At 42.9% G+C, this 13,816-nt stretch overlaps 1 protein-coding gene across 6 annotated transcripts in view; it reads left to right on the top strand.

The window, feature by feature from the left end:
• ush1c (Usher syndrome 1C) overlaps positions 1-13,816 on the top strand; it is a 309,503-nt gene that overhangs the window by 141,088 nt on the left and 154,599 nt on the right. For all 6 annotated transcript variants that reach the window (XM_068046233.1, XM_068046236.1, XM_068046237.1 and 3 more), the window contains exons 12-14: positions 2,040-2,182; positions 4,649-4,714; positions 11,045-11,169. In XM_068046233.1, coding sequence (XP_067902334.1) covers positions 2,040-2,182; positions 4,649-4,714; positions 11,045-11,169 — 334 coding nt within the window. The remainder of the gene's footprint in view (positions 1-2,039; positions 2,183-4,648; positions 4,715-11,044; positions 11,170-13,816) is intronic.

Below are 13,816 nucleotides of genomic sequence, written 5' to 3' on the forward strand. Positions count from 1 at the left end.
TGCCCTGCAAGAGACAGGGTAGAATGCCAGTGATTGTGCAGTGCAGTGCTTGAGTGTTGTGCCTGTCATAGTTGAATAGCTGGAGGTGTGTGGAGACAGCAAAAGGTGTGTGTGTGTGGTTGGAAGCATTGGTAGGTGTGTGAGGGTGAGATGGAGTATCAGGCTGCCAGGTCCTCAGTGCTAGGAACTGCTGATGGGTGCATGATGGGGGTGTGGTACATTTAGCAGGATGTAATTGCACTGGAGAGGCTACAGAGGAGATTTACGAGAATGTTACCAGGACTGGAAAATTGCAGCTATGAGGCAAGATTGGCTAGGCGAGGGTTATTCTCTTTGGAACTGAGGAGAGATTTGAATGAGATGTACAAAATTGTGAGGGGCCTGGATAGAGTGAATGGGAAGAGCCTATTTACCTCAGCAGAGGGCTCAGTGACTAGATTTAAAGTGATTGGTAGAAGGATTGGAGAGGAGATGAGGAAAAATGTTTTCACCCAGAGGGTGCAGAGGGTGGTGGGGGTCTGGAACTCATTGCCTGAAAGGGGATAGAAGCAGAAATCTCATTTAATTTAAAAGGTGCCTGGATGTGCATCTGAAGTGCCATAGCCTGCAGGGCTTTGGACCAAATGCTGGAAAGTGGAATTAGACTGGATGGCTCTTTTTTTTTCTCAGACGGCGCAGACACGATGGGCCAAGTGGACTCTTTCTGTGCCGTAAACTTTGAATGATTCTATAAGAGGCTGGTGGAACAGTGGGTAGGAGATGTCATGTGAAGATGCATTCAGTGACCTTGGCCACCTGTGTCAGGTTGTTAGTCTTTTTGTGGCACTGCTGCCAGGTCCTTGGGGCCAGATTTTGGGGATTGACTTCCCTGGCCACCTGCTCTCAATCCCTTCTGAGGGTGATCCTTGAGGGCCTCCTGCCCTCCCCCATGGAACTACAGTGTCTCCCCTCCTTTCCATCTTCACCAGTAAGGCCTCCAGCGCGACATCTGTGACCTTGGAAACCTTTCTCTGCCCTGGGGTTCATTTTCCTTGTATATAATTGCAGCATTTGTATTCCACAGCCTCCTGTAATTCAGTGCAACTTCCCTTCAGAAGGACAGACTGTCTTTAAGAATAGAAGGCTGGCTGCACCATGTGCTATTGGCACATGCTGCTCAACTCCTTGCATTCGGTCCAATGCTACAATCTGGTAAATGAGGTGGCAGCACCAAATTTGTGTGCTAACTACCTCCACGTCAACGGATGCGGCAGGTCATGAATCCCAACCCCTCATCCAAAACACTGCACGGACAAATTTTTAGCTCATCGTTTAGATACTGATTAACTTGCTTTTCATCTCTAGGATTTCCATTTCATTTGATATTTTTCTATTTTATATCTTTAATTTGGTTGATTAGCTTTAGTTCAGTACATTTTAGTTCATTGCTTGTTTATTTGAATATATTTAATTGGGGTGATTTCACATTGCTGTTCCATTTTTTACAAGGGACGTAGTGTACCAAGTATATTGACCAGGACATTGGAATTGGGCCTACTCATTACCATTTAATGCTTTTTATTATGCATCAACCAAGATTCCCAAATCATGCAATGCCCTTTCACAATGCATCTGTTGGGGGAAGGATTGACAATAGTTATAAAGTGTAATAGATCATCTCTTCTCCTGAAGTCAAGCTTGTATTCATAGGTTACTGTTCCAGAAATGAGCATGATGAGTGGAATAGTCTAATTTAATATCAGATCTTTGTCAGCTTTAGCAAATATTTTCTACGATGGTGGAAAGTTGAGAATAGTGAATTGAAACATGCTGAGACATAATTGTGCTTCGTTAATCTTGGAGATAGTGATAATTACAAAATCATGAAGACTTTTGATGAGACCAAAGAATGCGCATGATCGTTTTGAATGGTGGAGCAAGCTCGATGGGCCATGTGGTCTACTCATATTCCTGTTTCTTATGTTCACAGATGGTCTATATATAAAACTCAAAGCCCTTCTGTTTACATCAGGTAGTGAATGGTGTACTTTTCAATTCAGGGGAAAGAGCTATTCCAGACAGAAGAAGAACGAATGAATGAACATTACCGACACGAACAAGAGCGTCAGGAATTGATGCATCAGAAAAAGATAGCGATGGAAACCAACAAGATTATGAAAGAACAACAAGAGAAAGAGAGGCTGTAAGTTGGTACTTTCAAACCTTTTCTTTCTGCAGTGTAATTAAACCATATTCATGTAACGCCCTTTTCAAACTGGCCACAGTCAGGCATCAGGCTCCAGTTGTATTTCTATGCTGATGGAAATATTGAAAATGTCCAAATAAGAAAATGGCAACATTCATCTTTATAATGGGTCACCTTTTCCTTGAGGTCTGTTATAAAAGCAGTTTAGCTTCCAATAATATTGAGAAATTGTAGCTTCTTGGCTGATGCTCAACTGAGCGAAGTCAGATTGTTTAAAGTTCTGGATGCCCTCTACTTTTTTTACTTGCAAACAGTTCAGTACAATAAATTTTTGCTGTTAAAATAGGTAACTCTATTCTTTGTTAATGGAAATTTCAGTAAACTTATCAAATCCACTACTGTATTATTTTACAAGAAACATTTTGCAAGGATTGAATAATAGCTTCATTTATTTGCACTGTCATAAAGAAAATAAAGAAATAATATTTAAAAATTTTAAATCACCTTTCACAACCTCCGGATATCCTAAATGACTTTACAGTCAAAGTACTTGTATTCACTGTTGTAGTGTAGGAAACCCAGCAGGCAATTTGTGCATAGCAAGATGTCACAAACAGCAATGTGATAATGACCAAATAATCTGTTTTAGTGGCATTGGTTGAGGGATAAATATTGGCAGAACACAAGGAAAAATCTACTCTTTTCAAAATAGTGCCATGGGATCTTTTATGCCCACCTGAGAGGGCAGCCAGGACTTTAGTTTAACGTCTCATCCGAAAGATGGCACCTCCAACATTTCAGCACTCTGCCTGTCTAGATTTTATGCTCTAGTCTCTAGATTGGGAATTATACTCTCAACCTGCTGACTCAGAGGCATGAGTGCTACCACTGAACAACAGTACTTCTATTGGATCCATTCAGATTTTAAAAATGTTTTTGATCAGTTCAATCAATTCATCACCTTGTTTAGTATGAGGCCAAACCTTCAGGCAAACTGAGTAAAACAAAATTCCAACTCCGATTAAGTTGCAGTTGAGGTCTTCTAATGCAGCATGAGTGAACCTATAATGAGGCATGCACTGATCACTGATACATGAAATGTCTCGGGTATTATTCCCTTATGTATCAATAATAATTAATTGATCTTAACTGAAAACCTTGCAGTCTATGTAAGAACAAACTGTAAAATTCTTAATTATACAAAACTGGTATTTTATAAGGTTAGCAGTTTTATTAGGACATAGTTGTTTTTATAGTTATTGTTCACAGGAGCTGATAGATGTTTGCAATATGTTAAATCCATTAAAGAATGACATACATAATTTAGTTAATTCATTATATGAAGCACAGCTTGCAGCTTGAATTCCTAAATTCCTTGGCAAATCAGACTGATGGAGATCATTTGGTGTGGTTTCTCACCTTGAAAAAGATCAATTCTATTTATGCTTTTGGAATCACCATCTGTTTATGTGATAACATTAAAGTGATGTCTTTTGAGAGTAGGTCTGTGTAGAATTAAGTGCTGAAGTATCACATTTCTGACTTCAGATTGATACAGTTTGTCACACAATTAATGGGTTTCATTTTGCTTGCTGTTATTCTGTGCAACTCTACCTAGATCCTGCAAACAAAAATGAACAATTTGGGGCTAATGTTATTAAGGACCAAGCCTGCTTGTCAGGTCTTTGTTACAGTTAAGTTATAATGCTGCCTCTAGAGGCAGCTTCACTGTTGCCTGACTAGGTTAAAATCTAATTTGCAAAACCCAGTTCACAGCAGCAAGATAATTGTCATTATTGGAGCCATATTTTATTACTAGATTAAATTTTAGTTAAATTACCAAAATTTTATGCGAATGAGATTGTTGTTCTAATTCTGTTATGTTCTTTACCCCGCTCAAAATATAGAAACTTTCTACTGTTAGCACAATATGCACAGGACTGTTACTTCAGTGCCTGTGCTTTAAAGAATGTCATTTGATAGGTAGCATACTGCAACCTTTACCTCACTGAATAAATAGGACTTTCACATGGTTAGCATAACATTCATTGTCACACTGGTGTTGCTTGCTATTGTTCCAACAGTCAGTGTCATTTGGTCCAAGAAATCAGGATTAATTTTGCCCTATACTTTATCTCAGCTGCATCACTGTAGGGATAAAGGTGGATATTGTGCATCCCTGTGGTGATGAAGTAGAAGTCGAATGGAGAATCATATCCTTGGTAACCATCCTGTCAGGCTATCTTTCATATAGTCCTGAGACAAATGGTATATGCCTGACGAGGTGAGAGGAGAGGGAAAAAGGAGGAAAGATTTAGAGTAGATACCCTCAAAAGAAGCACATTGGCAAAATCTAATTTAAATTAAATTGGGAAACTGAATTGAAGAAACATCGTTGTTAATCTTGCATTCGAGTTGAAAATAAAAGTGTTATATTTCTAAAACAACGTTTCATATTTTTAGAAGGAAGTTAGAGATTTCACAGAAAACTACTGAAGAACAAGAGAGGTTTCGCAAGGAAATTGAACAGTAAGTGTTTTGTGCTGGTCCCTTTCCCTTGATAATGATCTGCAGTAAAGGTGTTTTGATAATGTAATTTGTGGCCTTCCCTTAATTGTTGAACAGACCATAAATAGGTAAAAACCATAATTGTGCAATTCTAACTTCAATTAGACTTAACTAATTTGAAGCTCAGCTACTTGAAATTAGTGAGTCAACCAATGCCAAAACTTTCTAGCCTCGTTTTGAATAATTTTGTTTATTTTATACCCGTGTCAAGTTTGGCTTCAATGGAGTCAAATTAAGATTAATTTTTCATTGTAGTTCAAAATCAAATCTTTAGTGAAAGTCACTGTTTCTCTCCATTTTTCTGCTAAATTTTCTGCCTCGTTTCCTGAAGACATTGATTTTTTTATAGGGATATGGTTCCACAGACACAGAGTGCCCTCCAAAACCTCCCACAAGCAGCCATTCTTCATGTGGGTATCTGGACAGTAAAAGTTGGCAGGCAATTTATTGATAGAGGACACCAGGGGCCAAATTTTATTCCGGCAATGGGGGTCCCGGCGACCTGCTGATAGGTGGGGGGGAAACCCGCCTTGACCCTCCGTCAGACCCCCCATTGTGATCTAACGGCAGGCAGCCAGTTAACTGCCTGCAGTCAGGGATGCCATCCCTTTAAGGGACGAGCTTCCAGAGCTACCAGCCAATTGGAGGGTCGACTGCTCTGCAGTACTTGCAGCACCACTGAGTGCAGTGACCATTGCCACGATTACAGGAGGCTTTCAGAAAAGAGGAGCTCGGAGACCTCCGGACAGGTGATTGGAGTCGGAGTTGCCAGAGCCAGTCAGGCAGGCTCCGGTGATGGGGGCAGGTGTTGGTGAGAATGGGGTTGGGGCTCTTGGTGGGGAGCAGCCATGGATTTCCTGCTGAGGCTGCTGGGAGGCTGCTCCCTCACCAAGACCCCCAACCCCACACTCATCAACATCCCTCAACTCCCCCTGTCATCGGGCAGCAGGCCTCTCTGCATTCCGTGAAATTGAAGCGGAGGTGGGAAGAGGCCCTTAAGTGGCCATTAATTGGCCATCCTAAGTCAAGGATGAGAAGCTGAAGGAATGTGTCATTCATTCATCCATGTCTTGATGATTTAGGAGACATTGGTGTGGTCACTGTGTTTCTCAGAATAAAGTGATTGGAAGAGCTTAACTTGACCATATAATCATGCTAGCTGAATGATTAGAAGAGATTGAGAGGACTTAAATACATTTTACTAGTTTCATATTGTTGTTCTGATGTCATTTATATGTGATTTTTAATATATTGTGATTTAGTGGTCAGAGATCAAAGATACAATTGAAATGAGTATTGAATAAACTATTGTATATTGTAGTCAGACTAAATCATGGAGTGTGATATACCTGTGCTACGCTCATATGAAGTGCAGCAATTGAAAATGCAGAACCCAAACTGAAGAGTTATGAAAAAGTGACTTTTCCTTTTAAAAAAAAAAGTGGACAATATGCTGCAAAATGGCCATCGAAGGTCAAGCTGTATATTCAAACTGTCTTACTGTCTGGTAAGGACAAAATAATACATTCCAAGCTTCTTTGGCCTCCTTGTCTCGAGAGACAATGGGTAAGCGCCTGGAGGTGGTCAGTGGTGTGTGGAGCAGCGCCTGGAGTGGCTATAAAGGCCAATTCGAGAGTGACAGGCTCTTCCACAGGTGCTGCAGAAAAATTTGTTTGTCGGGGCTGTTACACAGTTGGCTCTCCCCTTGCGCCTCTGTCTTTTTTCCTGCCAACTGCTAAGTCTCTTCGACTCGCCACACTTTAGCCCCGCCTTTATGGCTGCCCGCCAGCTCTGGCGAACGCTGGCAACTGACTCCCACGACTTGTGATCAATGTCACGGGACTTCATGTCGCGTTTGCAGACGTCTTTAAAGCGGAGACATGGACGGCCGGTGGGTCTGATACCAGTGGCGAGCTCGCTGTACAATGTGTCTTTGGGGATCCTGCCATCTTCCATGCAGCTCACATGGCCAAGCCATCTCAAGCGCCGCTGACTCAGTAGTGTGTATAAGCTGGGGATGTTGGCCGCCTCGAGGACTTCTGTGTTGGAGATACGGTCCTGCCACCTGATGCCAAGTATTCTCCGGAGGCAGCGAAGATGGAATGAATTGAGATGTCGCTCTTGGCTGACATACGTTGTCCAGGCCTCGCTGCCATAGAGCAAGGTACTGAGGATACAGGCTTGATACACTCAGACTTTTGTGTTCCGTGTCAGTGTGCCATTTGACAGTGATCACTGTCAAATAATCACAATCAGCACATGATTTATAACAATAGATTCAAAACTGTGGTCTGAATTTAAATTTTTACCCAAAGAAGCAGACCTCATAAAGTTAATGTTGTAAAACGGGCTGCGTGATATACACCTAACTACATCAATGGAAAGGAATTCAGATGAAGTTCCCACGATGGGTTCCCACTATTGCCAATATTCTTTTAAGGACCGTCGGTTACACCGCTGATGACCTGAAACATCAGGGCAAAGCATGCACGGCACAAATGCTGCCCAGTTGATCACCAGTTTTGACAGTGGTCCTAGAGCTGGCGTTAAAACCCCAATTTGCACACACTGGCCCTCATGTCTATTTCAGGCAGGCACCCTGCACACCTCGTAGTTGTTGGCTTCCATTTTGACAGCTAGTACACTTCCAGGGGACACTGCAGGTGAGAGATTGTGACCTGAAATTTGTCTCTACAACCTCAATGTTTTGGCCACAAAAGGGACAAAATGAGGTTGAATATCTCCTCTTGTGGAATCGGACGGAACAGCATAAAGGGAAAGTAAAGGAGAAGAAAGAATTAAGAAATTAGACATCAGTGAAAAGATTTGGAGTAATTCAACCAAGTTATGGAAAATAAATAATTGAAATACACCAAGAAATACGAGAGATGGAAACGAAAAACAAAGACGTAAGCTAAGTGACAGTCCCACAGTTTGTCTTGCATAAACAGAATTGACATCTCTCCAGCTGTTAGTGATCAAGTCATATGCAGTGGGGGAAAAAATTGGATAAGACCTGTTTTTAGTGCAGTGATCACGATTACCTGTTCCCGTTGAAGCAGGTAGCACGCAAACATTGTGCTGCCTACTCATCTAAATAATTTCCGTATGCAAACCAGTGTGGAATGAGCTGCTAACTGGCTGCACACTCAAACTGGGGGCCTAGGACCATGTGTGGCTAACATGGTGCACAGCTAGCCTGGACCTCTTAAAGGCAACCTGCCCCTCATAAAGGGGAGCAACAGGAGCTGTTATAACTGTCTCTGGAAGACTTGGCTGGAAGAAAAACCACAGCAGATGCAGCAACAAGCAAGAGAGAGGGCTCTCAGGTTTTCTGATGTGGCACTGGAGGCCTTAATGATAGAGGGGGAAAGGAGGAAAGATGCAATGTTCCCACAGGATGCCAGGAAGCCCACAAGGCACTCCGAGAAGAGCATGAAGCAAGTGGCCAGGGAGGTCAATTCCCAGAGTCTGCTCCTGAGAACCTGGTTGCAGTGCCGGATAAAGTTCAGTGACCTCACATGGCTGGTCAAGGTCAGTGAATGTATCTTCACGTGACATCTCCAACCCACTGCTCCACCAACATCACACTGCTCAATGCACCACACCACATGACTTATTCATCAGAAATCAGGATTCATGCCTAATATTAAGATACTCCAACTCTCCCTCACAAACTGACCAATACTGCCAGCTTCACACCCTCCTCTCGCAGCTTCCACATAACTCCAACTGTTCATCTATGGCAGGCACATCACCCTATCACAATGCAACACACTCATTGATGTTCTTGCCCCTCTCTCGCAGGAAAAAGTGGCCTATAACTGTAGGAAGCAGCAGGGAATAGGTATGCCTGCATCAACTGAGCCCTCTGGAGAACACACTGCTCTACATCATGCGGCCAGCTGCTATTGAGGCCATTGTATCCAGTGTTGCCGAGAAAATCCAGGATTACAGTATATTTCTGCCTTACGTCACTTCTCAAGTCTCAACTCATCCTCATCCTGCTATCTGGTATGAAGCGCAAACTGCAGATAGTGTCACCATGGACCTCTTGTTTTCCACACTATTCCCTACCCTTCCTTCAGCCCAACTCCCTTTTGCATTTCTGCTTTCAGAAACCCATGAACTGCCACCTGGCCAGCTAATTCAGCCTTATTATGACAGATGAGAGCTACACCTAACCTCTGATAAAGAAGCGTCATCACTTGATCGGACACTCTCGTGCACCAGCTCAAATATGGTCCCATTCGCAACGCCTCAGATATTGAAGTAGTCTGTGCCCAAATGCAGCAAAACCTGGATAACATTCAGGCTTGGGCTGATAATTGGCAAGTAACATTTGTGCCAAGCAATGACCAGCTCCAACAAGAGAGAATCTAACCTTCTCCCTTTGATGTTCAATGGCATTGCCATTGCTGAATCCCGCAACATCAACATCCTGGGGGTTATCATTGACCAGAAACTTAACTGAAGCAGTCATATAAATACTGTGGCTACAAGAGCGGGACAGAAGCTAGGAATTCTACAGCGAGTAACTGACCACCTGACTCACCAAAGCCTATTCAGAAAAGGCCTTTCAGAATTGCCAATGTATGGAATAACATCATTGCCATTATCATTCGTGCGTCTCCACGGACACAGTAATATGGAAAATGGCTCAGTATTTTGCTGCCAGTAATGGTGGACGCAAAGAATTTGCAAATGCAGACTGCTGCACAACAGGGGTACGAGGATGCTGTGTGGCTTGCAGAACCCACAGTGGTTCTTGTGGCATGGAGAACCTTTGACCAATGAGGCACTGCCGTGCATCCCTAGCTTGCTGCTCGCCCTGCATGCGGTGCCTGGATGCTCTCTGTCTTCCTGTGTGCCTTCCCTGCTGTAAGTCCTCAGCGTTCTCATTGTCTGAGGATGATTCCTGCTCATGTCTCTCCTCATCCTGCAAGGCCTCCCCGCTATTGAGTGTGTAGTTGTGCAGAGCACAGAAGACAGCAGCGATATGAGCTACCCTTTCCGTCTCGTGATGGAGGGCACCGCCCAATTTATCCAGGCAGTGGAATCGCATTTGCGGCATGCCGATCGCCTGCTCAATAGTAGCTCATGTAGCTCCATGGCTGGCGTTGTATCGCTCGTCTGCAGTAGTGCTGGGGTGTCTCGCCGGTTTCAGGAGCCATGTCTGCAAGGGGTAGCCCTTGACTCCAAGAAGCCACCCTTCCATCCAAGCCATTTCAGTGAACAGCAACTGCAACTGGTGCAGGATAAAGGCATCATGGCAGCTGCCTGGAAAGTGGGCACAGATTTGCATGAATAGTTTCCGGTGACCACAAACAATCTGCACATTGAGTGGAAGCCCTTACGGTTTACGTATTCAGCTGGTCGCCCGGCGGGAGCATTGATGGCCACATGGGTGAAATTTATGAGCCATGCACCTGTGGGAATCCCGCGATGGAGCCAAAACTGGTGCCTCTCTGGGTCTGGCTTTCGGGGTCAGTCGTTAAGCATATATAGTCACCAGCCCTCCAGAACAGGGCATCGGTGACCTCCCTGATGCAGTGCACTACTGACTGCATGACCCCACAAAGGTCTCCGGTGGGCCCGTGAAATGATGCAGAGGAGTTAAAATTGAGAGCCTGCTGTCTCTTTGAGGGCCACAGGCAGAGGATGTCCCCCAAAGCCCCTGGGCTGCAGGTCATCATTCAGCAAGGCACAGAGATGTGTCACTGCCTCTCTCAACATCCACAGTCGCCTCAGACACTGGCATTCTGACATCTGCAGGTATGTCATGCGGAACCTGTAGATGTATGGTGATCTGTAGTGGCGAGCTCTCCTTGGGTGCTGCTGCTCACGACCGTGGGCCTCTTTTTTTTAAATTCATTCATGGGATGTGGGCGTCGCTGGCTAGGCCAGCATTTATTGCCCATCCCTAATTGCTCTTGAGAAGGTGGTGGTGAGCTGCTGCCTTGAACCACTGCAACTGCCTGTTGGTTTTGCCTACGGCACATATGGATCCTCTCAAGAACAGCATCAATGAATAGAGGGTGATCCATCCACATCTTCAAATTGCGATTCAGCTTGGTTCCTTCAATTCTTTGAAGGTACATAACAGGGCAGAGCTTGATGTTGAGTGATACATCAGGTGCTTTCATGCAACTGTTTCAATTCTCAGCATTCTTTATTTTCAGGGTAATTGTGGACTTTTTCTTGCCTAATTGAAAGCAAAGGAACTAAAGATGTTGCAGATCACAGTTATGTTTGTTCATCTGATTGTGCAATAATGATTGGTTCTTTCAGGATAGAAGCAGAGGAGCAGAAATTTAAAAAGGAATGGGATGAAGACTGGGGACACCAAGAGCAACCCAAAAGTCCGAAGTCATTTGGTATTGATGTTCCCCCACATCCACCAGTGAAAAGTAAAAGTGAGATAATTGTACAGTAATATTTTCATTCCTTACTTAAAGAGACACTGTTCATTTTTATTGTTAGCCGCAGAGGGTATATTTCAAAAATCACAGCAAGGAGTCTGAATGACAACAGCCCAAATTATTCTTGTAGGATATGGCAGTGCAGTATCTATGTAATAAGGCACAAATTTAAATTTATTGATGAAGCTCCAGACTTGTGTCACATGAGTGCTTTAACTGCCTATTATGCCAGTGGCAGGAAGATGACAGGGGCATAGTAAACTAGCTTTATGTCTACTGCTTTGATTTTAATTCCCTAACTGCTGAGTTTATGCCAAGCGGAAGAAGTTAAAATTCCACCTCAAATCTGGTAAAAGACATGAGGACGCTGTTGCAAAATCCACCAGCTATCCAATTGAACTTTATTGAATGGCACGTTGATTTAATGCAATTTAGCACAGATACTAAAGCCCTGATTTTAAGCTGTTCTCAGGAAGGGGGAAATGTTCGGTGCAGGAGAAGCTTAAGCTTCCCAGTTGAGGATGCTGCTGCTTTTGACCTGACAAAAGAAAAAAAAATTCTTTTTTGACCTCTTCTTGGACAGATCCTCTTCCGTCCTAGGGTTGCACAGCAGGAAAGCCATAGCGAGGCAGCCTGTAGTCAGGTCTTGATGATATAATCCATATGTATAGAAGGACACCACTGACTTTTGGCTGCTGTCCTTATCACCTGCTCAGGCGAGCATGTTTAAAGTATGGATGAGATTCCCACTGCTAAATTGGTATCCCTTGCATCCATATTACTCCTGAAAAATATGCACAATGCATACCAGTTTCTACATCTGTATATCATTCTGATCATCATGTAACCGAAACAGAATACTAAAAGTTAAATATGGTTACATTATTTTCTATTTTTTTGATATATTTGAAGGATTCTGAAAGTCTGGAGAAAATTCGACCACTACTTTGTCAGACATTAGTCTGGCAGTGGAATATTCAAATGTCTTATCAAGATAGAGAATTAGTTGGCAGTAAATCAACAATGTCATTTGGATCTGAGGCTGTCAGCTGATGGATAGGCCCATTTATGTTACAGAATGTCTCTGAGATTAGTTTTCTTACTGTAGATCCTCCCCAAGATCAGAGTCAAGTCCATAAATGCCAGCATTATTAGATTATATAAATAGGCTGAGGGCTCAGTTTGATTATAGTGTTACTACCAAGGTGGGAGTAATGCACTGTTAATTCACTCCCACTACTCCACAGGACATAGCATATCAAACAAAGTTTCCCACCTGTTGAAGAATAGTCAAATTAAACAGTTTATTTGACCCCCAGAAAAAAACACACCAAACCAGTTTTCTTTAAACAACAAAACCACTAACTATTCATTTAGAAAGGAAAAAATAAGTCTTAACCACTAATGAGATAAATTTTATGGAAAACTCCTTATTTTCTTAACCTTCATGCATAAATTCAAAACAAAATAATGAGCCTGGGAAAAGGATTTTTGATTTACAGCTGTTTCTTAGGCATAGAAAGGAAAAAGAATAAAAATGATTGAATTTATCATGTTCTGGTAGGATGTTTACGGTACAGTGGGGTGTCCCAGAGTCGAATAGTCAGATGCCACTTGAAGTCTCTCCAGGCGAGATTGATGAACAGTCTGTGATGGGTGGGTATTCATGGCAATTTAACTGCAGCAGGCATCACACAGGTCTTTCAGCAAAGGTGTAGCAACAGGTCTGCTTGGGTTTTGAAGCAGCAGTCTAGCAGTAGAAGCTTTATTCAGATTTCAGGATCTCCCAAAACACAGGAGGCAGCAGGAATCTGCAACCTTTCAAATACAGGATCTCTTTTCAAGAGGTGTAGGATTCCTTTACAGAGCGAGGTCTTTTTCTCTGGGTCTTCCTCTCTTGCTCCAGGCAGGTCAAAGCAAAGATCTCAAATATCTGCCCTTAATCCATCTCATTGGCTTTTTAAAGGGTCCAAAGTGAAAAAAATCTTCCTGAAAATGGTCACATGTCCAGATACAGAGTCTTCCCTGTCATTCAAAAAAGCTGCTTTGAGGAAGGTAAAACCTGTGTGGTTTCCTTGAAATTGCTTGCTTTCCTGTCCTTGTACAAGTTAAACTTCCTTTCAAAGCATCCATAACGTTCAGCTTGTTAAATATTGCAAAGATTTCAAAACATTGCAAAGATTTCAACTATTTGCAGGTGTCTTCCACTGAGCAAAAATCCTTTTCTCAGTTTTTAAAACACACAGAATTCTGAGTACAAAAAATAAAACCCTTATAACAATAGGCAGAACAGAATGGTGGCCAACAGCATTCCTTTCCCCATCAGAATCAGTGGTACCTGTTAATCTTTGCTGCTGGCAAAATTGTTTTTGTTACAAGATGCAGCCTTTTAATTCAACCGACGACATAGGTCTCTACGCTTCTACTGCATTAGCAACATCTGCTTTTTAAAACATTTTTTATTAATTCATGGGATGTGGGCGTCGCAGGCCAGGCCAGCATTTATTGCCTATTCCTAATTGCCCTTGAACTGAGTGGCTTGCGATTTTGAAGCCATTTCGAGGGCATGAAAGAGTCAACCACATTGCTGTGGATCTGGAGTCACATGTAGGCCAGACCAGGTCCCTAAAGGACATTAGTA

Source organism: Heterodontus francisci, chromosome 14, assembly GCF_036365525.1.
Source record: "Heterodontus francisci isolate sHetFra1 chromosome 14, sHetFra1.hap1, whole genome shotgun sequence".
NCBI classification, from domain to species: Eukaryota; Metazoa; Chordata; class Chondrichthyes; order Heterodontiformes; family Heterodontidae; genus Heterodontus; species Heterodontus francisci.